Source organism: Poecilia mexicana, unplaced genomic scaffold (genome assembly GCF_051168715.1).
Source record: "Poecilia mexicana isolate PSO_F unplaced genomic scaffold, ASM5116871v1 scaffold_15, whole genome shotgun sequence".
NCBI lineage: Eukaryota > Metazoa > Chordata > Actinopteri > Cyprinodontiformes > Poeciliidae > Poecilia > Poecilia mexicana.
In genome coordinates this window covers 16,767,761-16,791,931 of record NW_028263384.1, presented here as the reverse complement: position 1 = coordinate 16,791,931, position 24,171 = coordinate 16,767,761, and the positions used below count along the sequence as shown (strand labels likewise).

The 24,171-nt window shown below is 40.3% G+C and overlaps 2 protein-coding genes across 5 annotated transcripts in view; both read left to right on the top strand.

The window, feature by feature from the left end:
• Nucleotides 1-1,003: 1,003 nt before the first annotated feature.
• zfand4 (zinc finger, AN1-type domain 4) lies at nt 1,004-13,653 on the top strand. The gene is made up of 10 exons (XM_014984750.2): nt 1,004-1,299; nt 3,709-4,015; nt 5,234-5,309; nt 5,844-5,911; nt 6,020-6,206; nt 6,457-6,598; nt 7,060-8,265; nt 8,830-8,884; nt 11,091-11,208; nt 12,580-13,653. The coding sequence occupies exons 2-10, from the start codon at nt 3,832-3,834 to the stop codon at nt 12,713-12,715; spliced, it is 2,172 nt and encodes a 723-aa protein (XP_014840236.2). The 5' UTR covers nt 1,004-1,299; nt 3,709-3,831; the 3' UTR covers nt 12,716-13,653.
• Nucleotides 13,654-18,562: 4,909 nt separating this feature from the next.
• The window catches only part of marchf8 (membrane-associated ring finger (C3HC4) 8), an 85,414-nt gene continuing 79,805 nt past the window's right edge, over nt 18,563-24,171 (top strand). The window contains exon 1 of one of the 4 annotated variants that reach the window (XM_088012775.1): nt 18,563-18,744. The gene's annotated coding sequence lies outside the window, so the exon portion shown is untranslated. Of the gene's footprint in view, nt 18,745-18,764; nt 18,987-24,171 lie in introns of those variants that run through there. The other 3 variants (XM_088012772.1, XM_088012774.1, XM_088012773.1) reach the window with 3 other exon arrangements.

The window sequence follows — 24,171 nt, the reverse complement described above, 5'->3', positions numbered from 1 at the left end:
TTTTCTTTCTGGCTGATATCCAATGACCAAACTAAGGTTTGCCACAGAAAACATAGACGAAGACCAGAACCTTTACAAGTCATGTTTCTGAGGACAGGTGAGTCTGAAATTGAACTTGTCGTGCACCTGAAACCAAAGACAGCATTCCAGGAAAAAGCCTCATAGCAACTATGAAGCATGGAGTTGGCAGTGTCACAGGGAGGGTTTGCCGCACCTGGCCACCTCACCAGTATGATTAATACCATGTGGGACCGGGGAAAATTTGACTATTTTATTGTAGCACTGAACCATGCAATAACGCACAATAAGTCAGAACATCATAAAGACTGGCTTAGAATTAAGAAACAAAAAGTCTAAGCTCAAATCTTGATCTCACTGAGATGCTGTGGTGTGACTTGAAACAGTCTGTATCCAAGAAACCCCTCATACATTTCACAGCTGAAAGTGAGGAGTGGGGCAAAGGTTCCTCAATGGTCAGAGATTAGCAGATGGAAACAAGAAGCATCTCACTGAAATGTTTCAAAAGGGTTAAAACAACATATGTGTAGAGGGGTATTTTGTTGATATTTGTTGTTTATTGGGTTAAAAGATTCATCTTCAAGTAAAATTAAAGCACCTACTTTTTCAGAGAGAAATAAAAACATTAGACGTAAATATCTCAACACCTCAATAAATTAACATTTATTTACATACTTTCAAAGAGAGGAAAGGGAGGACGCCTCAATAAATGTTAATTTATTGAGGTGTTCTTCTTCTTTGAGACTATGTACATTACGCTTTAAAAACAAAATATTTTTTAACTAATATTTGTTTTTTTCAGGGTTTGTGTGCGTTGTGATAGATTATTTGCCAAAGTGGCAGAGGTTATTTTTAAAATATTTTTTATCACCATGTTTATCAACATCCCAATAATAAAAACAAACTGAGAATGCCCTGATGTCCCGCCCACTTTGCCTCGTTCTATTGGTTCGTTTCATAATCAATCATTTGTGAGTCACGTAGGTGTTGTTCAGCCCCCTTTTGACAGGTAAAATATGTCGCCAACCAGCACACAACGGCGACGCTCACCGATTAGTATATTTTGCTCCGTTTTGTGATTAAGTTTTGCGGTCACACGTGATGTTGCTCAGTTCTAAAGGCAGTTTCGCCCTAAACGGCTACAGGAGAAGGACTGAGTCGAAGCCAGTGTTGAATGTAGCCTAGCAGCAGCCCGTGAAGGGAAGCCATTGTTTGAGTTGTTGGCTAACATGGCAACGGAAGCTAACGCCTGTAGCATCGACGGCTAGATGGGACTTACTGGTAAGTGGGGTTGAATGATAATGTTAATTTAAATTCAGAGTTAAAAGTAACCAAGTGAAAGACTGCACGTTTAAAAAATGCCCGGGTGAAATGTTTCTATAGACGCTGAGTTCTGAAATAACAATGACACGGTTTGAACTCCATTCATCTCCATTTTTTTTTTTTTTTCGTTTTTACTGCTAGCAACATTTTTATGTCCTCCTCCCACCTAGCCTGTGGCTTCGGCTTTTGCGCTGCGGCCAAGCCCTGTATTTTCGTTGTATCGTCGGTAAATGCCGCTTGAGCGAATAACGGATGTAGTTATTTGTAAGTTGACCAACGTTGTTCTTTAGACAGTGGGCCTGTTTCAGCTCAACAGCGACCGTGACATATCTGAGGCCTCGTCCCACCACAGAGACAATCTAGCAGAAAGTTATTCTACAGTATTTGGTTTCATTTGTTTCTCTATCAGAAGAATGTGTTCTAATCACTTAAAAAAATATATATCTTCTTTTTCTTACAAGTTTTTAAATCACGTTACCTTAAAAGTTAAAAGGGCTCCAAAATTAAGGTATTTTGTGTATTTTACAGGACATGATGACATTTCTTTTGCGTTATGCTTTCTGCTGCTGTTTTAAAGTTCTAAAGCTATATTTATGTACTTTTTAAAAGTGTAACTGTTAACTTTTTGTTCTTAATGTTGTACAGTACTTCAAAACCTCTCAGGCATGGTAAAACATTGTATTTCTGTATTATTTCTTATTACTATCAGTTGAAATTAACCCATTTCCCCTTAGCCACTCATTTAAATATGCATTTCTTTCCTGCGCTGCCATATTCTCACTTAAGAGTTTTAGCACTTTTTAGACACACTCCTATCTAAATCTTGTCACCAAAATCTAGACAAGATGTGGGCAATAAGGACAGTCAAGCACCACACAACTGACCAACTATATTATTGGCATAGAGACTTTAAATGCATGGTTCATGATGTATAACGGCCTACTAAATATGGCTTCCAAGCAACACCTTGATACTGATGTTATGACAGTTGTGATTCAATACACTATGCAGTTTTAATGAGCAAATACTGAATGAAATTGACATCAGACTTGTATGTTGCTTTTCAACACTCATAGGGTTCTCAAAGGTGCTGTACAATAAAATCTGTCATTCTTATTCACGCACACACACATTCATACACTGATGATGGAAGCTACTGGATTGTAGCCACAGCTGCCCTGGTGCAGTCTGACAGAAGCAAGGCTGCCACATCGCGCCATTGGGACTTTGAACCAATGAATGGATGCTAAATTATTTCATTTCACACATTTTAAAAGTTTTGATGTTTAATAAGGAATGAGGGATGATTATGTATTTATTTTTCCAGTATTTATTATTTATCTGTCATTAATTGGTGCCTCTCTACTTTTAGGTTTATTGCATCTGGACAGTTATTTTGCGAGATATATTGGACCAAGATAATGTACTTTATTTAAAAATGTAATCATCCTTTTGCCGTCAAATGAGTTGAGCATGTGTACGTCTAATTTTGGTCTACTGTCCTTACAGTTTATATCATGTAGTACATTGTTTAATTTAAGAGACGCACGGTAATCTGTCAGAGGGTTAGGCGAGCCATTGGACACGTAATACCACCAGTGAGCTTATGTAGCACACCTGATCTTCTTGAATTTTGGCCAAAGACATTAATACTTTGCTGAAGGTTTAATGAGAAATTTGCATCCTGTTGCATCCAGAGTTGACCAACAGTTTAAATTTCTCTATCCTACAAATGACTCTTCAGAGTGATTTATTTGTTTTTTTAACTTTATTACATATCCTTTAGTACGTGTTTAAGCATTAAATGAAGGACCTAAAATATAAATGAATCGAGAAAACCTCAGCTGAATGAGCTTAGGTACAGAGATGCACAGGCTTTGAGCAGGTTTACGGCTCTCCTTAAAGTCCGTTGTATTGATTTCTAAATGAATGACACATTCTTTAGCATACACAAGTGTAGGTGGATAAACTTCTTAAATTTTAAGTGTAAAATTAAGTGACTTTTCACATTTAACAGGAAAAAAAACGCAAATATGCTGCAAGTACCCTGAGTGGTTACAAAATCCAATTGAAACCGGATCTCACTTGGATTGTATTAGTTAAGTATAATATCTTTATACTGAACTGAAATGTGTCAATCAGTGTTTATCTTCAAACTAAAAGTGGACATTTTCAGTTGCACCATTGGTCAAATAATATCACAGGAAAATTGGCTCCCTTTTTTTTTGTTTGTTTTTCTTTAATTACTGACTAATTGGTGCGTCGCTTTCTACCAGGTTCATTTAGAACCTTTTGGACACTCGCACGTAATAAAATCACGGGCCTCCCTGCACACTGTGACAGATGTTTGTTGCCTCTACTTCGCAGCTGAAGTCGTCCTTCATGATGCGTGTCTGTAACGAGTGGAGTGAGCAGTCCCCCTCTCCGTCTCCGTGGGTTAGCCTCACCGCTCCATCAACCCTCTGAAGTGCGTCTGCCTTTTCTCCCACGATGACCAACAGGAAGGAGCCCCCCTTCTTTAATGACGACAGCGTGGGAGCTTTTCAGTATAAGCTTCCCTTCTATGACACTATGGAGCTTTTCATAGAAACCCTGACGGGAACTTGTTTTGAGCTGCGCGTCTTGCCCTTTGAAGCTGTCGTTTCAGTCAAAGCGAAGATCCAGAGGCTGGAAGGTACAAAGCTCACTCAGTCTGCTTTTCAGAAAATGTGTTATTTTATTCCTCCAAGTATAAATTATAGCTCTTGGATCACCTGTTTCAAAACTCAAATAATGAAAAGAACACGAGTGTTCCACTGGATATATATTTTTCCTGTTTTCCTTGCTTTTCTTGCGATGTTAAATTGGATCAGAGTTATGTGAAATGGTTCTTCAGTTTCATCTGAAATGTAATTTGTAGTTTGACAATTTATTGGCTGGAGATAAAGTCAGGTTTCAACCTTTCAAAAGTAGTCTGAGGTACTCCCCCCCCCCCCCCCCCCCCTTCCATGTGTTGTAAATTTGCTTCTCTTATACTTGCACCTTCTTAGGTTTGATCATGTTTTGTATTTTAATGCACTGCAAGTTGTGTGAGCACATTGTGGTCCACCAATCGTACGAGTAGGTACTGTCATTATGGCTCGCATGTCTCAATTCGAAATCTAACATAAATGTTTGCCTCACAGTTCTATAAAAAAGCAAGGGGTTCTTTTATTGAATAAAAAGGAAATTGCAACATTAAAAGTATTTTAATCAAATATCTAAATTCAGTTTGTTTGGTCTATTTAGGGTGTTTTTTTAGAAATCTATTGAATTTATGTGCTGATTATTTTTGACCTGTACAGGTTGTTGTAGTGCATCACCTTCTTTCTTGACTCCTCCCAACTGTTTTCAGTTTTGGTAAAGAAAAAGTACAAAGTTCTCTGTGTGTGAGAACTTTAAGATGTCTCTCACAGCGCACGCCAAGCAACCACTGTTCGCTTCCTGAGACTGAGTCTTACCCCCAGCATGGAGTCAGGAGTTCACCCACACAGAGGGCTTCCCGATCGTGCACACACTCAATCTCATTTCAAACTGTGTGTTCTGGACTCTCAGCTTGTAGATAATTGTTACGTTTTTAGTTTTTAAGTGTGCCCAGCCACCCTGATTTATTTAAAAGCTTAATTTTTACAGATATGTTTTTTTTTTAATTACATAACTTTAACTTTTCAATTGTGAATGTAGCGGATCATTTCTGTTTTCATGTTGGCTTTTTCAGCAGATGCCATATTTTGTCTTTAGGGGGCAGGCATGAGTCGTGTATCATTATTTCTGAAGGCCTTCCTCCATTAATCAAACTTAGCAAATGAAACATGAACGGATCCTTGTGAACTTTGGTTGTTCTCTCTCCTCCCCTCTCTCTGACTGTATAAAGGTATCCCTGTTGCACAGCAGCATCTTATCTGGAACAATGTTGAGCTGGATGATGATCATTGTCTACATGATTATGGGTAAATCAACACTTCCTGTCATTTGGAGCCCTGACGCCTGTGCCCAAACTTCCTAATCTCTGTACAGTTAGTCATTTGCCAGATGTATTTAAGAAAAAAAAAAAAAAGAAAAAAAAACCTTTTGTACTGTTATGGGTGGAGTGTGAATCTTTATAGTTTCACATATAAATAAGCCAAAGCTGTAGAGCAGCCCTGTATGAGGACATTTAGAGAACTTGCTCTTCCACTTTGATCATTTTGCAGCATGCAACCTTCAGTTCTCTGCTGGGTGCAGCTGATTGTATTGTTATGCGTGCCACTTAATTTTCCACATGAACAGCCTGTTGTGGAATCCTACCAGGTTCCTTTATCGCACTGCAGCACGCATTTAGGCTTGCAGGAGTGGAATAGAGCATCTTCCCCTGTAAAATTCCCACCTAGGTTCCTCCAGATCTTATCCCGCCTCTTGGAATTTCTGCTTTGAGTCAGAGCGTTTGGCGCGAATGTGTGGAATTTTTTTTGTAGGCATATTAAAACTGGCATCTACTGTTGCAGAATTGCAGAGGGCTGCACATTGAAGCTTGTTTTGGCCATGAGGGGAGGCCCAATTAACACCAGGAGGGGTATGGCATTTAAAACGAAATCTTAACTATTTGATAAATGACTTGTATTGAGTAGAAGCGCTCCTATTTTTAATCACAGAATCCTTCTCCTCTTGCTTCTTTTTTAAGTAACCTTGGAGGATCCTATCAAGGAAGTGGCTGATCTGATGGAGAGCACAAAGGAGGACGGTTGGGACAAGAACCAAACAAATAAGCAGGTCACCTTTGTTGTGTATCGCGAGGGCGACCAACTGAGCTTCTTCCGAGTGGTTGACAGGGGAGACGGGACCCTGACTCCCCTCTCCGAGTCTCTAAGGTTGGTTTTATTGTTTTAGTGCCATTTGAATCCATCCAAATGCTGTTTGGGTGGAAGCTCATTAAATAGTTGACTGAAACCCAATACTGACTACAGTTATAAAGCTTCTATACTTTAGGAAGGTCAAGAGTTAAAAATATCAATTTACATGGGTCGGGATTTTTGACTGCTTTTGCTGCTGACTTGGTTAAACATAAATGAAACTCTGCATTATTAAAAAAATAAAATGACTGCTTGCCATGTGTTTCAGTGGTGGCTCAGTGTACAATGTGTACGCTGAGGAGGATGGAGAAAGTTCAGCAGCTGCACAGCATTGCCTGGAGAACTCAATCACCATGACCAAAATGAAGCTGCTTAAAGCCAAGATGGAGGACATGAACCTTAATAAAAAGGTCAGAAAACCTATCTAAATGTTAATATTTTTTTTCTCTAATGCATTTTTTTTTTTTAGGTGTGGAAACGTCATAGTTTGTATATATCTCTGATTGTAAAATATTAAAGTAAGCAGATTAATCAAGAGAACTTCAAATATAAAAGTTCTGCTGTGACTTCATATGTGATGATGCTTCGGACATTTGAGGTTTACTGATGTAAACTTTGTTCATTATCTGTCGATTTTTATGAGAAGCGAACTGAATTATTTACAACATTGTTACCGCTTTAAGTTTTGCTGTAATTAAGCAGCGATATAAATCGTCTGCTGACATCATGACAGAAGCGTAGAGCCTCACAGAGAGAAACGGAGCTTCGGTAACATTTCCATGTAGTGCAGGATGTCAAACTGTGTAACGCATTGACGTTTAACGATCATCTGCTAACATTTGGAAACCCGTCTTTCTCTGTCTTCTTCCAGAAGTCTGTTAAAGTAACGCCGCTGGCGCTTGCTGAGCCACATCCTGGCCCCAGCTCTCTTGGACCTCCCAGCACACAACACCTTCATCGCCTCTTTCGCTCCCTCCCACAGATCAACCAGCCTTGGCAGACGAATGCCCCACTGCCTCCAATTGCTGACCCCTCTCCTCCTCCTGCTGCTGCAACCTCTGCCCACGTCACCGTCCACAGACGCTCTCCTCCTTCTTTCTCTTCGTCTTCATGTTACATGCTTCAGGAGGAGGAACCCTGGGAGGCGTGCCCGCCGTTTGCAAAAATCCGCCCTCCTCCAAAAGTGTCTCGAATGGATATTGGCAGCAGATTGATGAAAGACTGTGTTTATCCTCAGCTCCCACCGCTCTGCAGTAGAGGGGCTAGCGAATCCCCTTTTGACCCCGTTGAGCCGTCAGTGGAGGCAGTCGGGCTGAGTATACTGGAGGAGCCGGTTGGACTTGTGGTACCAGCACAGCCCGGGGCGTCGTTCGGAGAACTCTCTGACCCTCTGAGCTTGGATATGTCCATTCAGCATGAGGGAGGTCACCAGACCATTGACGTGGGGGCTCAGCACCAGCTGCCGCACTCCACCTCGACTCTCTGCCCCTGGACTCTTGGCACAAGCGACGGACTCACCAGCAGAGCTGATGGAACCCAGCTTGGCACGTCGGTACATATCAGCCCCCCCTCTCCGTTACCTGCCTCCCCCTCGCCTTCAGCAACCAGACTCCTCTCTCAACCTTTTGACTCAACACTTTGCATACAGTCCAACCTACAAGCACAATCCTCGTCGAAGTCGGGCAGCACGTCCCCCCATCCTCCAGCCTCCCTAGCAGCTCATCCAGCACGCCTTCGCGGCGTTAAAGTAGAGTCACCTGGCAAACGGCCAGAGCTCGTTTCTAAGAGGGAAGCGAGAGGCATCACTAAGATGGTAAACCAAGCTTGTAAGGAGCCACTAGGGTCTCTGAACAACGCGGAGCTCTTTGCGTCGCTCTCCACCAGGGCTCCAGACAGCAGCAGCAGAGACAGCCTTGCAGAGAGTCTGGGCTTTGCACTGACCTTACCTCCTGCAGCCACTGCCTCAGGACAGAGCGGCCTTGGCTCCAGGCTGCCATCCATCCCCACCAACAAGTTTCTTCAGGAAGACCTCTTTAGACCAATGTCGCCACTGCGCCGAGCTGCAGCTTCTTATAGGGTGAGCTCACACAATCATCAGCAGCCGTGCAACTTTAGTTCATTTTAAAAGACGATGTGTTTTAGCTGTTCTCTTAACTTTGTGTATTTGCCTTTTTTATGGTGTAAGTGGTAACATTTGGATAAAATGGCTCAATCCCCCCCACACCGCACTGTCTAGAAAAGTGTTTTCATGAGTTATAGAGAGAAATTTGGAGCTGCACAATATATAAAGCCAAAATTGTCATCAAATTATCAAAGGGGGGCAAAGTCGAGATGTCAAAGGGCTGCTCGGGGTAGTATATTGTAAATCACGGTCAACAACGCATCTCACTTTGTATCCAGTTGGATTCATCTACATGCTAAAAATCATGATAAAAGGGAGGAAAACAAAGACTAAATGAAGTGTTGGTTATTTTAAATCAGTATAACAATATTCAGTAATGTAATCCTAACTGAATGTTTTGCTAATATCATACAGCATGAGATGAATGACTAATAGAACAAATCAAATCACAAAAATATTAAATTGTGTATTTGTGTATATTTTTTACTTGTGCATATTTTGTCCTTGCTTTGTTTTCAGACCAGTAACTGTCTTGCATCAGCTGGAGGAGTCATGAGTTCATTTGGGACATTAGGTAAGGTAGATTTCCTTCACTTGTGGAAAAATGTGCGAGCAACCACTTAGCTCTTGGAGACTCCCAGAAAAAACAGTTTGTTACTAAGTCCATATCTTGTACCGTGTTTTTAATCCTGCCATATTTTAATTAAAATAATAGGTTTCTTTTATTTTTAACTCCGAATTGTTACTCTGATTTTGTGCGTGATTTCCTTAATTTTACATTCATGTTTTAGGACTTATGTGCAGATGCTCCAGTCAGAGTTCTGTGGCCAAATAGATTTTCCCATTTTTGTTGCAGCACTGATTTAGGTTGGGTCTAATTTCTCTAAGAACAGTAGACTTTGAAATATATTTTTCTGGCCTTCATCCTGTTTGCAGCTGAACATTATTTAATTGGAAGCAGAGGAAACATTCAATCCTGTATGGTGTGGTCACTATTTTCCAATGTCTGTCGAGGAGCGTTTCCTAATCTAAGACGGAATGATCTGCAATTCATCATGAAGTAAATGCAGTTCTATGAAGTCTTAAAATCAGTCCCCGTGTGTCCTCTACAATAGCCACTTAACCTTAACTGTGAGATTTCCAAAACGCTGCTGTGAAACTGCATGTTCCACGACAGATGATTGAAAGCTCGGGATAAAACGGTGCATCTTTTCTGCATCGCATTCAGCCTTCATGCTATCAGCTCAAAGCAGCTAAGGATCAGTTCACTGTTTCAACAGTTTGATGAAATGCCTTCAAGGCAGGTGCAAATCGACTTCCTGTAGCAGAATGCTCATTTTCATTCCTGGAAAAAGTCGGATGCGAAGCAGGCTGCCAAACTACAGCTCTGTTGGAGGAGCCTGAATGGACACATGGTTCCCTCTTTAAATGGTTTTTCACAACTTTTCTTCTGCTTGACTTTATTTAAACTCGCATTTAAACCAAATGTGCATATTTATATCTAAGTTTGAGTCTTCTCCACTGTGGAAGAGATTGGTGAGCTGGTGGTCTTGGCAGTTTCTCTGTGTACATAGAAGGAACCTTGGACTGAATAATAAAATTGAGTCTGCTGAAAAGCAAAGTATTAAACCTAACCTTTGGTGCTGCAGTTGTTCAAAGAAGTGTGGTTGCAGAAGCAATGTGACGAACAGGTGAATATCCAGAAAAATAGAAATCCCATCCGCAGCCAGCTGCCCTCCATCTGGCTCGCCTGCAACCTTGCTGTGCTTTCTTTGATGAAAGCGTTTCCAGTTTTATTTGTATTTACCGGAATCCCCCACAGCTTCCGCAAATATTTTCTCTGGTAAATTCTCTTTTTTTTTTTTTTTTTTTTTTTTTTTGACTTTAGTCTGTCAGGTTTCTTTGGTTTGTGTGCATTTTTATGTTTCCAAACTGAGACAAAGATATTATGGAAATGTTTAAGAACATGTCTAAATCTAGTTTAACTTACAACTAATGCATTACAATGCAAGCTTTATTTAAAGTTTGGTCTAAAACCGACTGAAACTGAAATGCTAGCACTTGACAAAAATACAAACTTTAAACAGAAACGGTCCGCTGCAGTGAAGTAATTCATTTTGTTGAAATGTGTCTTATTTTAAGGTTTTTGCGGATTGATATTGAGTAGATATTTAGCTTGCACTGAAAAACAAGGGAATAAATAATCAAAAAAAGCAATCTGTAATGAGATAATTTTACCTGAATGCACTGAGATGAATGTACTGCAGATATCAGTTTTTAGTTTGTGTTGTCAACATCTATTCTTCCTGTTTACAGCTGAAGGAAACTGCTGCTTTCATTTCTCACGATGCCTGAAAGCTCTGAAGAGACAGATATGCATATTGTTGTTTTTATCAGTCACTATTTTGCATCATTTTACTGCGACAGATCTAGTAGGTGCTCATTTGAAGTCGGAGTGATTTTTGATCGTGCAAATTAAAGCCAAAAAATAAATTCGCAAATATGTCATCCTCAACAAGGAAGCACTTAAAATGTTATGTTCATCTGCATGTGTTTAAAAATCGCTCTAAAATTGAATTGGCTCCTACTAGTTGAATCACGGTGTTTTAACAAATGCAGTTAAGCTGGTCTGATGTCGTCATTTCAAGCTGTGCATGATTGTAGACTTTACATGAAGTAATTTTTAAAAAGACCGCACGGTCGAGACTTTATCACATTTCGTTTTTTGAGGTGGTTCATTTTACTCTGACGTGCAGCTAACATGCTAACTTTGCTCTCAGGCACTCCAACGTACCACCTACCTCCAGTCAAGGCCCCCACTGGCTCCAAGAAAAAGAGCTCAAAGCACTGCTTCCTTTGCGGCAAAAAAACTGGACTAGCCACCAGTTACGAATGCAGGTAAATGGCCCAGATTCATTTCTGTTTTCGATTTAAACACTTGCTGCTTGACTGTAAATCTTTCTTTCACCCCTGTCCTTGAGGCAAACCCTTTTTGTACAAAGCTGTCCTTCCCTTGATCCCTTCGATTTGCTGCCATGTCGAAGGAAAATGGGCGTTTTGTTTCAAAAGTTATTGGTTTTGTCATTTCATAGCATCAATTCGTATATCTTACCTTTTGCTTCAGTAACTTGCAAACATCGTGCACCAAGTTGTGTTCAGAAAGTCTTGGTGCTTATTCTTATTTGTAAAAAAAAAAAAAAGGCAGAATAGCGTCGATTTAAACAAGCAGCAGTGGAATTTGATTTACAAACCTGAAATAAAATATTGAAACAAATATTGGATTGTGGCTATGTTTCAGCTTTTTGCCCATAATGGTTATATTCATTTCCATGATGGAAATTAAACACACACACACACAAGGAAAAAAAAAAAAAAAAACACCCAGGACAAAAGCAGTTTTAGAAACGTCTGATTAAATTTGTTTTCATAAAGTAATGTACATTTAAAAAATATTATGTTGCAGAAAAGCGTAGTATTTCTTCCCAGTCATCTCAGAAAGTGAAACTCATATTTTCTAGAATCATCACACAGAGTGACATGTTCCAGGCCTGTTCCATGTAATTTTGATGACTGGCTTAAATATAATGAAAACAAGAAATTCTAAGTCATTGGTGGAAAAATGTAAATTATTGGAAACTCATGGTGTCGCAAACTAATCAACTAATTAACTCAAACATCTGCAAAGGTTTGCTGAGCCTTTAAACCGTCTCACACTCCGAGTCAGTCTGGCTTCACAGTCCGGGTGAAGACTGCTGACTGACATTCAGAAGACCTTCATCACTGTGCCATTTGGCTCAAACAGAGGAAAAATAAACTAATTACGTTAGCTAAACATGCAGGATTGTTTGGAAAGAGGAGCTATTAGTTTAATGAGATCTGGGGACATCGACAGACATTTCCACAGAAAGAAAACGCTAACAGCTGCAGCTACCTTGGCTGATCTGGCTTAAACCCTTAAGGTGAACTAAAGTTCCCACTAAACACACATACACTTATTTTATTTTTTTACAAAAGTCCACCAGAAAATGGATCCCGGTGAAAGTGCTTTGTGTTATATTTTTTTGTTTTTACTACTGGAAGCCTGAAGTTTCATACTTTCAATATTTAAAGTTTTCATGGTCCTAAAATATTTTCCATTTTGTGTAGATAAAGGTGTACCTTGCAAAAAAAAGTACATTGAATTAAGAAACGACAAGAAAACGAAAGTTAAAGGCATTTTTTATTTATTTATTTTTTTGCATACGCATTGTAATGTCTTCATTTTTCTAGGTGTGGAAACAATTTCTGTGCCACTCACCGTTACGCCGAGACGCATGACTGCTCTTATGACTACAAGACTGCAGGGCGACGGTTTCTGCAAGAGACCAACCCTCTTATCAGTGCTCCCAAGCTGCCTAAGATCTAAACCACAGAGCCCGCCACCACTTACAGGGGACAAACAGGAGGAGGACAACTCTGACAAACCGAGAGGGAGAAAATGTACTGCAAATGCATTTAAAAGAGAAACACTTACACCACTGTGTGCTTTTTTTGTTTTTATTTTTGTTTTACTCTGCCAAGGTTACTTAAAATTTTAATAAATACTCTGTATAATCAAGTGTGGAACACTCAAGAGTGGACTGAAATGGCACAGAACTAATTATCACCTCTTGACAATGTGAAAATATGTCTTTTGTATTTCTTACTTAGTTTATTCCTTTTTGTCTTTAAAATAAACTTTGCATGCATGTAGGTAGGTTTTCCTCTATATCTGCTGCACGTTTTGTTACTTTATTATTTTATTTCCCGATAGGACCGCTGTTGACTTCCTTTGACAAGTCTTAAAACAGATGCACTTTAGAACTATATTTCTACATCTAACTTTACTTCTTAGTGGGGAAAGCTGCGTACATTTCTGTGCTTGTCTCTTGAAGTGTTGTTATCCAGATTTTTATATTCTGTACATCTAAATGTCTTTTCTTAACTGGGCACATAAATGCATCATTTATATACATATATTTTTTTTCTTTTGAGAAAAAAAAACAGTCCACCCACTTATTGATAAAATACTCTAATATTTATTAATTAATCCTACTTATTTAAATAAAGGCTGTTTTTGAAATGGTAAGTATGCAATGTATGTAAGTGTGAATGTCAGTAATGTGTCCACTTATTGATTAAGCTGTAGTAGAATGGGGTAGGTTATGGTCTTTGTGTCTACAGTATGGTGGCTACCATTAAAAAAAGGTTGTTTTTTTTTTGTTTTTTTAATTGCTTTGCTGTTGCAAAAAAAAAAAAAAAAAAGCTAAATGCTGGTTAAGTATCCACAGGGGTTTGATCTAATAAAGTTTCCTTCCATTTAAATTTCTGGTCTTTAGTTTCTACAATCTTCTATTCTTAAACTTCAAACATAGTTTATGGTAAAGGAAATACTGATTTCCTCCACTTACAGAAGGCTCTATAAATTCTTTTGAATTCCTTGAAGCGCTCTTAAGAATCGCAGTTTCTGTTCCCGATTACGGGGCACGCTGAATTTCTTCGACCCCGTGTCACTTCTCATCTTCACACGTTTTCCATTAACAGCCAGGATGAGAAATGGTTTCCGCTTGGTGTCAGCCAGTCTCTCCACATTAAAACCCCTCTCTAGGCTTGGACCCTTGACTAGTTTCTTAGCAACAAGCTCAGCATACCAATAAACCTGTTAAACACTGAAACTCCCACTTTGCCAATTTAAGCCAGAGGACGTCGTCCCTGTTAATGCCGGGTCACCACTTAATGATGGGAAGCTTATGATCTTCTTACTAACTCTGTCTAATTTATGGTAAGCAGCAAGAAGCGTGTCAACCAGTAAATGTTTTGGCCTCTTTTAGTAAAGTGTCTGTTTCAGGCTTGGAAGACTTCTTTTCTTTTTTTTTCCCTAACACAGAGTCCTTTAAATTTGGCTACTCTTATAAGTTTTGTTTACATTTATAAGAACATCTTTCTATTTATATTGTCAGGAGGGCAGATGAATGCCCATCCCTCTGCATACAAAGAGAAGCCTGCATACATCCAACCCGTCAGTGAATATGAAACCACTTTGAACACCCTTATGTAAATTTAAAAATAAAAGATAAAGTGAGAGCACCTCTTATTATTCTCTGGACGCAGTTCCTGTGCATCAGACAAACCCTGACCGGAGACGCGTCTTGGGTGTTTTTATCCCCACTGTCCTCCTCCATGTTGTCTGGCTTTGATCCACTGTAATTGGACCGTGCAGATCTGCCTGGGACGCTGCTTGTTTTCTCTTCGATAGTAAATGCATCTTAACATGGCAAAGGGCACTTATTTTTCTTACTCAAAGGAATTCAACCTCAGCTGAGTGGTTAAATTAAATCTATTTTCAACTCTTGAGAGTTTCTTTCCAGCCATGCTGAGTGTATTGAAATTCATTCTGCGTTTTAAGAGAAACACGCAAACAGCGCAAATGACTCACTCGGATTCTACGAAGTTCATTGATGATTTGCAATCTCCACAAATAAAGCCGCCTTACGTATGATTCGGGTTGGGGTGAAGATGATTTGGTAAACATTGGAATTCCGACACAGCTGGCAGCATGTGGGAAATATGCGGCATGTCAGGAGCGTCACTGTCATGAGAGGATTGTTTTCGTTCCTGTGGCACAGGGAGCAATCAGGATACATGGCAGCTTGGTCTGAGTTTTTGATTTGGTTTGCCACTCTCTGCTTTGCACAAAAAACAGACCAGTCAAACGTCTGTCATCTGCTCTGGGACTTTCCCAACCTGTCTTTTGCAGCTCTGCCAAGTGCAGCAAAGCTACATTTTTGCACAGACTGAAAAGTAAAAGACGTCTCACTCTGTGATGGGTGTAGTGGCTACCTTTCAGAAACAGAAACATGATTGATTAGGTTCTTTAGCCGCAGGGTTAGTGATCCCCCATTTAATAATTGGACCAACAGGGGGGGGGGAAATGCATTACTTAAAATGACAGAAAACAAGATTATTTTCCTTTTCATCTTTGATAATTGTAAAGTGTGATGTATATACATCTATTCAATCCACCTCTTTGTTAAATTACCTTTCTCTTCAATTACAGCTGAAATATATGCCTCAATGAAACTTGACATATTCATATTGTCGGACTGGACAAGAAACCGAATAAGTCTTGCAAAAACATCTCAAGATTTTTACAGCCACCGTTTTTTTTCTATGGTTGCATTTAACTCCATCTAACGTCTCATAAAGTTTGACCAGCTTGCTTGTTTCAGATGGGGGGGGAGGTAAAGGCATTCCCACAGCATGATGCTGCCACCACTATTTTTCATAGTAGGCATGTTGTGTCTCAGGTGTTAGTTTTCTCACTCACAGAGCATTTTGTATGTATTGTCAAAAAAAATGTACAGACCAATGTCTTTCGCATGCATGTGTTTATTGCTTGCTTCGTGTGTTGTCTCAAACTACCATAGATGTTACATTTACAAAGGGGTTTTTGTAAAGTTAGTTATATTTGTCATGCAAAATAATATTGAGATTGTACAGTAGAGAAAATTGATGCTTGAATGTAGATACTGATATGTGAGCTGATAAACTCAGTGAGATTAGAGGAGCTCTAATCAGCATGATGAATGAGTCGACTGACGTTGAAGAATGTTGCTTAACGTGATGTACTTGAACTAAATTGGATTAATGACCTGGTTAATTTTTTTTTTTTTTTTAAGTAGGGGTCCACAAATTTATCAGCCAGCCGATTTATCAGCACCGATTTCCTTAATTGTGGGAGATCTGTGATCGGCTGATATTTGGGCATGAAGTCGATCTTATAACCCCAATCTTATTTACCGCAAAGTTCTAAAAATCTCCCACTGTCCTTTTCTGCTCTCCTGCGAGAGACGTTTGACTGATGGACTGGGCTGCCAGGTCATGTCTGCACATTTGCAGCTAACAATAGTCTGTTGCCAACTCAGTGACTTTCTTGTATAGCGACATTTCAGACAAAAAAAATTGGTATCTGCCGAAATCAGAATCGACAGGTTAGGCTTTTTTAAAGATCTGTAATCGGCAATCGGCCCGAAAACTGCAATCGGTGCACCTCTATTTCTAAGTACTAGTTATTATTGTGAATACTCTGTAATTTGTGGTCGCAACAGCAAAAAGTCTTTTTTTAAAATACTTTTGTACTGTATAGTGCAAATCTAGTACTAATCTAGTACACCAAATAGAGCCTTAAAATTCTTCACTGAAGTTCTGTTGGTGTTGGCAAAACGAAGTATGGCTTTAGGCGTAAACCAACACACTTCACAGACTAAAGTAATTATTCAAGAATCTGACAAAATAAGAAGCCTTCATTTCTGCTGTAACTTTTGCTTCTATCTCCTATAAATTTAAACACAAAAACAACAACATGGTGCTGAGCCTGTACGGCTGTTAGAGTGAGAGACAAGTGGTCAGCGTTACCAGTCTGACAGGACCAACCCGCAGGGTAAGAAAGCAGGAAATACCCACAAGTGGAACATCAGAAGAGTTCCTGTCACATAACGTCACCAGCCTCACCTTTAACCTTTATATCCTGACAAACCTGGTGACCCCTTGGAATGAACTCGTCTCCTTCTCCACCGTGGACTCGTAATTTGTTTATTCTCTCCGGTGAGGCCTGTTGCCTTTGCTGGACTTGGCATGTAAGACTCTTGCTCTTACACCATCCATTCCTTCCAGATAAACACACGCCCTGGTTTAATCATTCTCAGTCACAATACATAACACATTTGTGAAGCTTAAGGGGTTAGGATGGGGCGTTACTGTTGCATTTGCCTGTGAGAAGAGCTCCTTTCCGCCCGGAGAAGCCGCTTTTCTGTCGCCTGAATGTCGCAAAAGGCTGCTTTAGTATCACGGGGAACAGCTGCTCGTCCCTTGCGTGCCTCTCTCACATTTAACACATGAGCCCTAATCCTCTGTGGCTTCAGAGAGTGACAGCCTGCTGTATCTCTCGGACGCAGAGACACATGCATGACAATTTCGTGGACTCACTCCTGAGGAGCCCACTTTGTCCAGCCAGAGCACAGAGGCTCCGTTGTGCGACCCCCAGGGAGCGCGCAGCAGCCAGTGCATCAGTAATAAGCCCCAACACAATGACAGGTTTCACAGAGACAGAGCCGCGGCTCTGAGTCAACAGAGGAGACGTGAGCCTCTGCCAGCATGCCGCTGTCTGAGCGGGGGGCTTTCTTGGTGTGGAGTTGCAGGACATGCGGCGATTCACTTGAGCGAGGAAAAGTCGCACAATAAACAGCGGGCCATTCATGGTCTGAGTTACTGAGTGTACGGTATCAGAGTTCATCAAACGATCTGAAATTAAGCAGCTCGTTGTGGATTTCCCTTTTTTGTTTGTCTGCTGTCCTCTGAGCAAATTAATTTTGACTGATGGCAAATTAGGTCTGCTACTGATCTCATTCTCTGTCATAATACATAACAAATTTGTAAAGCTTAAGGGTTAGCTTAAAGAAAGTAATCGACTTTTATTTTTCTCATGGTTTGTCATGTCACAAACAGAAACTTAAACACAAAGAAAATTATGTATGGTTTTATTAGTAGCAATCCACCAAAAATGTGGCATGTGAAACATGGTGGTAGCAGCATCATGCTATGGGAATGCCTTTGTTCGGCAGGGACAGAGAAGTTGTTCCTTTCCACCGTTTCCCAGCTCCGCTTTCTGTGTCAGAAAAGGAGACTGAATCATTGTGACGATTTGATTTAATATTCATTTTAAATTTAAAATACAAAGAATCACATTAAAGCTGCACTTTTTCTTCACTACAAAGTAAGTGTAGATGAACAGACCAATGAACGCCTATACAATGTTTTAGAGTCTGGGTGGGTGCATGTTTTTTTTGTGAGCTCATGCCAATGGCATGAAAGTTATAAGACTTTCATGCAACAGTCTTTAGTCAGAGGCTTCTTTAGATTTGTTGCGTGACTGACTGCTGCTGGAGACACATTCTGCCCACTGCACCAACAACAACATCCTGAACATAAAAACCTTTCAAACAAATTAAGGAATTGAAAACATATTTTGGTTTCATTTTATTTATTCATATAGTTTTAGAAAGTGGGGTCAACAAATGTCCTCTAGATATAAAAAACAGATTAGTTCCAAGTGTACATTTATTTCATCTGTCTCTTCACCCGTCTTGTTTGCCATCCTAATCTGCCTCATCATCACCCTGAGCTTCATCTCCCCCCATAAAAACACACGCACACACACACACACACACACACCCCCCGGTGCGGTGCGCCCTCGTGCGCCGCCTGTCCTTTAAATGTTCCTATTGCTGATTTCTTTGCGGATGTTTTCTCCGTCTCTCCATCTTCAACGCGGAAGTCAGTTACGCACCGCCTCACACAGCTGCTCGGCGGGGACGATGAAATAAACAAATCGTCGTCACTCATTAGCCCAACACAGCGGTGAGTCTCTTTGTGTGTGTGTTTGTGTATTGTGGTTTTGAATATGAACTGAGGCTTTGTCCAGTGACTGCGTGTCCGCTGCGCCTCTGAGCTTGATTAAATCCACCCGGAGGCGGCCGAGCCGAGCCGAGCTGAGCTCCGTCTGCCTGTCGGTGGTCCGCGCGGTTCTGGGATGTGATGAGGGCATCACGGTTCGTTAAGGGCGCACAGACAGTCGGTCTCCGCAGCCTGTTGTCATTAAGGTAGGGAAATTCAATTTAACAGGACTTGCTCTGCAGCGGCGTCGCTCTTTGTGTCAGTTCGCATGTCTGTCCCTAATGAATTTGCGAGCGGAGTTTGTTCATTAAGCGTACCGTGGTTGAGCCATGGCACAGACATCTTTTTTTCTTTCTCTCTCTCTCTTGTTTTTCTGTAACCACTCGAGATCATCGAGATTTCGACGTGGTTTGTGGTGGCATTGTTACGCAGCCTGCTGTCTATGTTTGGAGTCAGTACTGTCATAGCGTGCGTTTCTGTGGAAATGTATATTACAGAGACACGGTGGGTCTGAGTTGTTCTCAGTGTACTTGCTATTCACACGGACCGTTTCCCCCCTTTAAATAAAAAAATAATTAGTTAAATATCTAACGAGACGCACTCGCCACCCCATTGTTGTCTCATTATGAACCATAATAAAGCTCGAGGAGCGCCCTGCATAGCTACACTGTTGCTACATAATGCAGCCATTGAAAAACAAAAGGCTATGAGCTGGGATTCCAGTTTTTTTTTTCTTCCGTCTGCTTGATTCCAGTAGCGTCACAACAACAGGAAATCGGACACAATTTGACTTTCCTGAGTGCTGCATAAATGGGAACTGGTGCTGGCTTTAATTTAAGATTGCTTCTTGTTTCTGTTCCCTGGCTTATCTGGTTGATTGGTGGATCTGTAATAATCTTCCATCGGCCTGTCCCTTCATCTCACACAGCTTGTGTTCTCTGTACTGCATATTCATGTTGCATTAAGCATTTTTGAAGCGCCGTTGTACTGTAAAGCTATGTGCTCTCACTTCCTTTTTGTACATTACTATTGCATGCATTCACTTTGCTGCTGGTGGTGCAAACCTCCCCCCCCGTCTTCTTCTTCTTCTATCAAAAGTGGCATACCGTGGCCTGCAGCCAGAAACCGATTCCTAAAATACAGTCTGTGCTGTGATGCCAGGCTTGGCGAAGAGGGAGAACTAGCTGTGGCTGAGTGTGTTTGTGTTACATCACTGTAGCCTTCAGTAACACCTCTGCCAGTGGTGTAAAATACTGAGTGCGTGTTGCAGTTAGATGGCTAAACGTCCTGTCGTGTGCACAAGTTTACTCAAGGATAAGAAAATGCTTTTTTTTAATTATTATTCTTTTTTTTATATTCATAATCCCGCCACCTCGTTTAGTGCATAAAAAAGGCTGCTTTTTCATAAACACTCAAGATTTTGACATGAAAGGCTGTTTCAACAAAAGCAATAGGCAGTTTCCTTTCTTTGCAGTTTGAGCCTGAAGTTTATTTTTCTACAACAAACATAATTGGGAAGGCATTTATTCTCAAAAAAAGGAGATTGTGGTGTCACATTTATGAGTAACTTTTGTTTTTCTTTGTTGCCTTTAAATGTATGGATTCTCAATATGATTGCAACAACTAAACATACAGACTATAAGATTTTTCTGAGACTCGAGTTGGTAAGATGGTCCATCAAGATGCCTTCTTGTCTTGCATGACACCAGCCAAATTAGTTTTATCTCTCCAGAAGCTTAGCATTACAGGTTGCACTGACAGAGCCTTACAATGTCATTTATAACCTTTAAATATTTCAGATTTTGTCCTGTTACAGCTACAGATATGGGAGTTTTTGAGAGAGCAACACAATGTAGTGCGTCGTTGTAAAGTTGGAAGAACTGGATGCATTTTTGTAAAAAATCACATAATGATAAGTTTGTGTTCAGCCCAAACAAGGAACCACCTTTGGAGGACGCCTCTACCAGTTTTGCACAATAAGAAATTAAATTTTACCTCTGGTATGTCTTTTTCTTCTTCTTCTTTTTCTCTTGTTTATGGATATTCCCTTTAAACAAACAAACAAAAAAAACTGTCGCCTGCACAGAACTGCTTTATTTCTGAGATTAAATTACCCATCAGTTGACTATTTTACTATTTTTGTCACAACTGAAGGCAGTAGGTTGCAGTGGATTTCATTTAGCTGTATCTGAGTACGGGGGGATAAATACACATGGATGCCACACTTTTCAGATTCTGATCTGTAAAAAGTTTGGATTACTTGTTCATGTAAATCAAATGGACTGTTGTTTGTAACATGACAAAATGGGAAAACGGTGCAGAAGTAGAAAATCTTTTTAAAGAAACCATAAAGGAAATCTTTTTTACTAGGACTAAATAATGCACGTTGACATATTTTTCTCCTGGTTCCTAACTTTTTCTTTTCTTTTTTTTTTTTTTTTTTACCCTGTTGCTTTGTCTTGACTGCGATGGCGATGATGAGATTTCACCTGTTGCAGCCATCACCGCGCCGTGATGTGGTGTCGTGTATTTCAAGACGATGTGAGCCGTCTGCAGTCTCTGAAGTCATCAGTCGCTGTGACAAACCAGCCGCAGAGAGAAAAAGCGAACATAAAGCCGTAGTTAAGATTCTAGGCAGGAGGGAAAGGTGGCTGTTGCTGTTAAGCTTTTCAAACCGCAAGGAAGGAATCTGCAGCCATAATGGACTGTGTCATTATCAGCTGGAAAATAAACTCGTCGTGTCTGTGTTCAAGTAAGGCTTGTGAGGAAAGTAATTGGAGGGCAGTACGCATGCAGCCACGCTCAGATGGCAGCTTTTTGTCAATATCTGTTGTTGGCACTGTAGAAAACAATTGTTTTGTTTTTCAGGGCAAAATGTGGCACTTGCTTTTTTTTTTTTTTTTTTTTTACAATAGGAAACGGCGGATGGCTCCGACAGTCTTCTTTATTGTTCAGTGCAACTTCAATCAAAGTCAATTTCACAAGAAAGCTGCAAACATTTTGACTTTCAAAATTCTTTTATAGTCTGCTCTGGTTTTTACTCTGAAGCGTTTATTGAGTTTTGGCCAGCTGGTTTGAAGGATCCCATTGTTTGTTTTGTTTTTTGTTTTTACTCATCACTAATTTCCTTTTAGTGTTTTTTTTCTTCTTTTCTTTAAACAATGAAGGAGTCAGAGTATATCACTTTTTCCTAAACTGACAAAGACGGAGCAGGGCTTATTTTTCGGGCTGCACATTTCTTGGTCTTTTTTCTTGATGTTGTTTCAAGTAAATTAACACATTAGTATCACCTGCTTTAGGTTAAATCCACCATGTCAGAACACACTGACACTTCCTTTTTTTTCCTCTACTTCAAATTCACTTGGATGGAAGGTGTAATAATGTTGCAGTTAATTGCACCACATAGCTACTGTAATATTAAAAATCATTACCAATCAAGAATATATATATTTTTTTCTTATTGTGTTTGCGCTTCTATAATTAAGATTGTGACGTTTTGGAAGCCCACCTGCAGTTTTGCAGCGTGTTAAAGCTGCTCTAAGCCCCTGTCGTCTCGCTCTCTGCTTGCTCACTTGTAAAATAATATTGACTAGATTCTCCAAGGCGACAGGAAATTGACGGAGCCAACAAAAGTCAGTTTTCTTGCATATCTCATTCTGCTTTGTGTGTGTGTGTGTGTGGGTGTGCGTGTGTGTGTGTGTGTGTGTGTGTGTGTGTGTGTGCTTCCAGAATGTAGCTTTTCCTGGACTCCTGGGTTTTAGTCAGCAGTCAGGCTAAGAGCCAGTTTTTCACTTGCAATGCTGTTTTTCTTGAGTTGTTTGGACAAGCTACAGTCATGGTTTAAAAAAGAAAAAAAATATATACCCCCTTCATTTTTATTAGAGAAAAAAATAAGTAAAATACAATAAACCCAATGGTGCACACAAGAAATCCACGTGTGTGGGTTTGAACAGACGTTTGTAGCTGGTAAAGACCAGATAATTTAGTTCTCAAAATCCCAAAACGGTCATGGGGTGTATTGTCTTTTTACAACGACTGTACTTTACGGTACTCTATAAATATTACCATCATCTGGCCGCCAAAATTGTACTTCTTGCCAAGGAGACTTGGTGGACCTGTTTAACACAAAGTCTGGCATCTGATCCCAGGCTATAACGGTAGGGCCATGTCTCCTGCTCGTCTTGTAGCATCAGTGTCTTGCTCGGCTGTAGCATGATAAAGGAGCCAGAGCGCTCCTCTCTTCTGGTCTGCTGTTCTCCCGTGTCTCCTCCTAGCCGGGTAAGGAATGAGAGCATCGATCCGATCTAATGAGTCCTAATCTCCAGTGGATGATGCCATACGTCCTGCAAATTAAACTTCAGAGTAACGCTAATGGATTCGGTTAAAAACATAAGTAATGCGATGAAAGGTCAATGTTTTTGCCGATATATCGTAGAGGATCTTAAGTAGCTTCTGGTGTTCCGACTTGCAGCGTGTGCACGTTGTTGCAGGTGTTTGTGCGTTGCCTTGTTGCAATAAAAGTGTAAAGTGTGTGATAAAGGTGAAGGGATGCAACCATACGTCAGCTGAGGACAGGTGCTGGCTCAGCTGAAAAAAATCACGGAGTGGCAATGCACGTGCAACATTGATGTTGTCAATAGAGCTAACAAGGTTTGTGTTTGCTGGTGACAGTGGGCCAGGAAGAGGGCACAGAGGTATATAATGGCGTTCTTTTATTAAGCTTTTTCTTCTAAAGAGATTTGTCTCCTTAGCTGTGAATTTCAATGTATATCTTACTGGCATTTTATGTGACAGACCAGAACAAAGTAGCACAAAATGTTTTTACCGACACAAATAAGAAATCTAGTGCAGTTCTTCTAGACTGTTTATCAGGAACGCCGCCAAGAGTTTGGGAATATGATTTTAGAAAATCATGAAATGGCACCGTTATTGGTAAACGCCCGTCATAAATGCCTATCACCGTCTTTCTCTGTGTCTGACACTCTCTGTGACCTTTAGCTGTGATCTGTGTCAGATGTGGGTATTGTCGACCACAGACAGATGTCATCCAACGAGCTGAATACTTTTGTTGGTTTGTAAACTGTGAGGTTGGCATACCATTGTTACTTTTGAAACAATCCTTTGCGATGTTAGTGTTGCGCTCAATCATACTGCGATGAGGATAAATTGTGCACCCATCACCGGGAGGCCTATAGTAACCCTGAAAGAACTGTAGAGATCCAGAGCACAGAAAGGAAAATCTGTTGACTTTGCACAAATTTGTTCTCTAGGAAGAGTGGCAAGAAAAAACGCAGTTGACCACAAACCATGGCAGGAGGCACAACCCACATGTTGGTGTTTTGGTCAGATTTGACCAAATTAAATGTTATAGCCATCATGCAAAATGCTTTG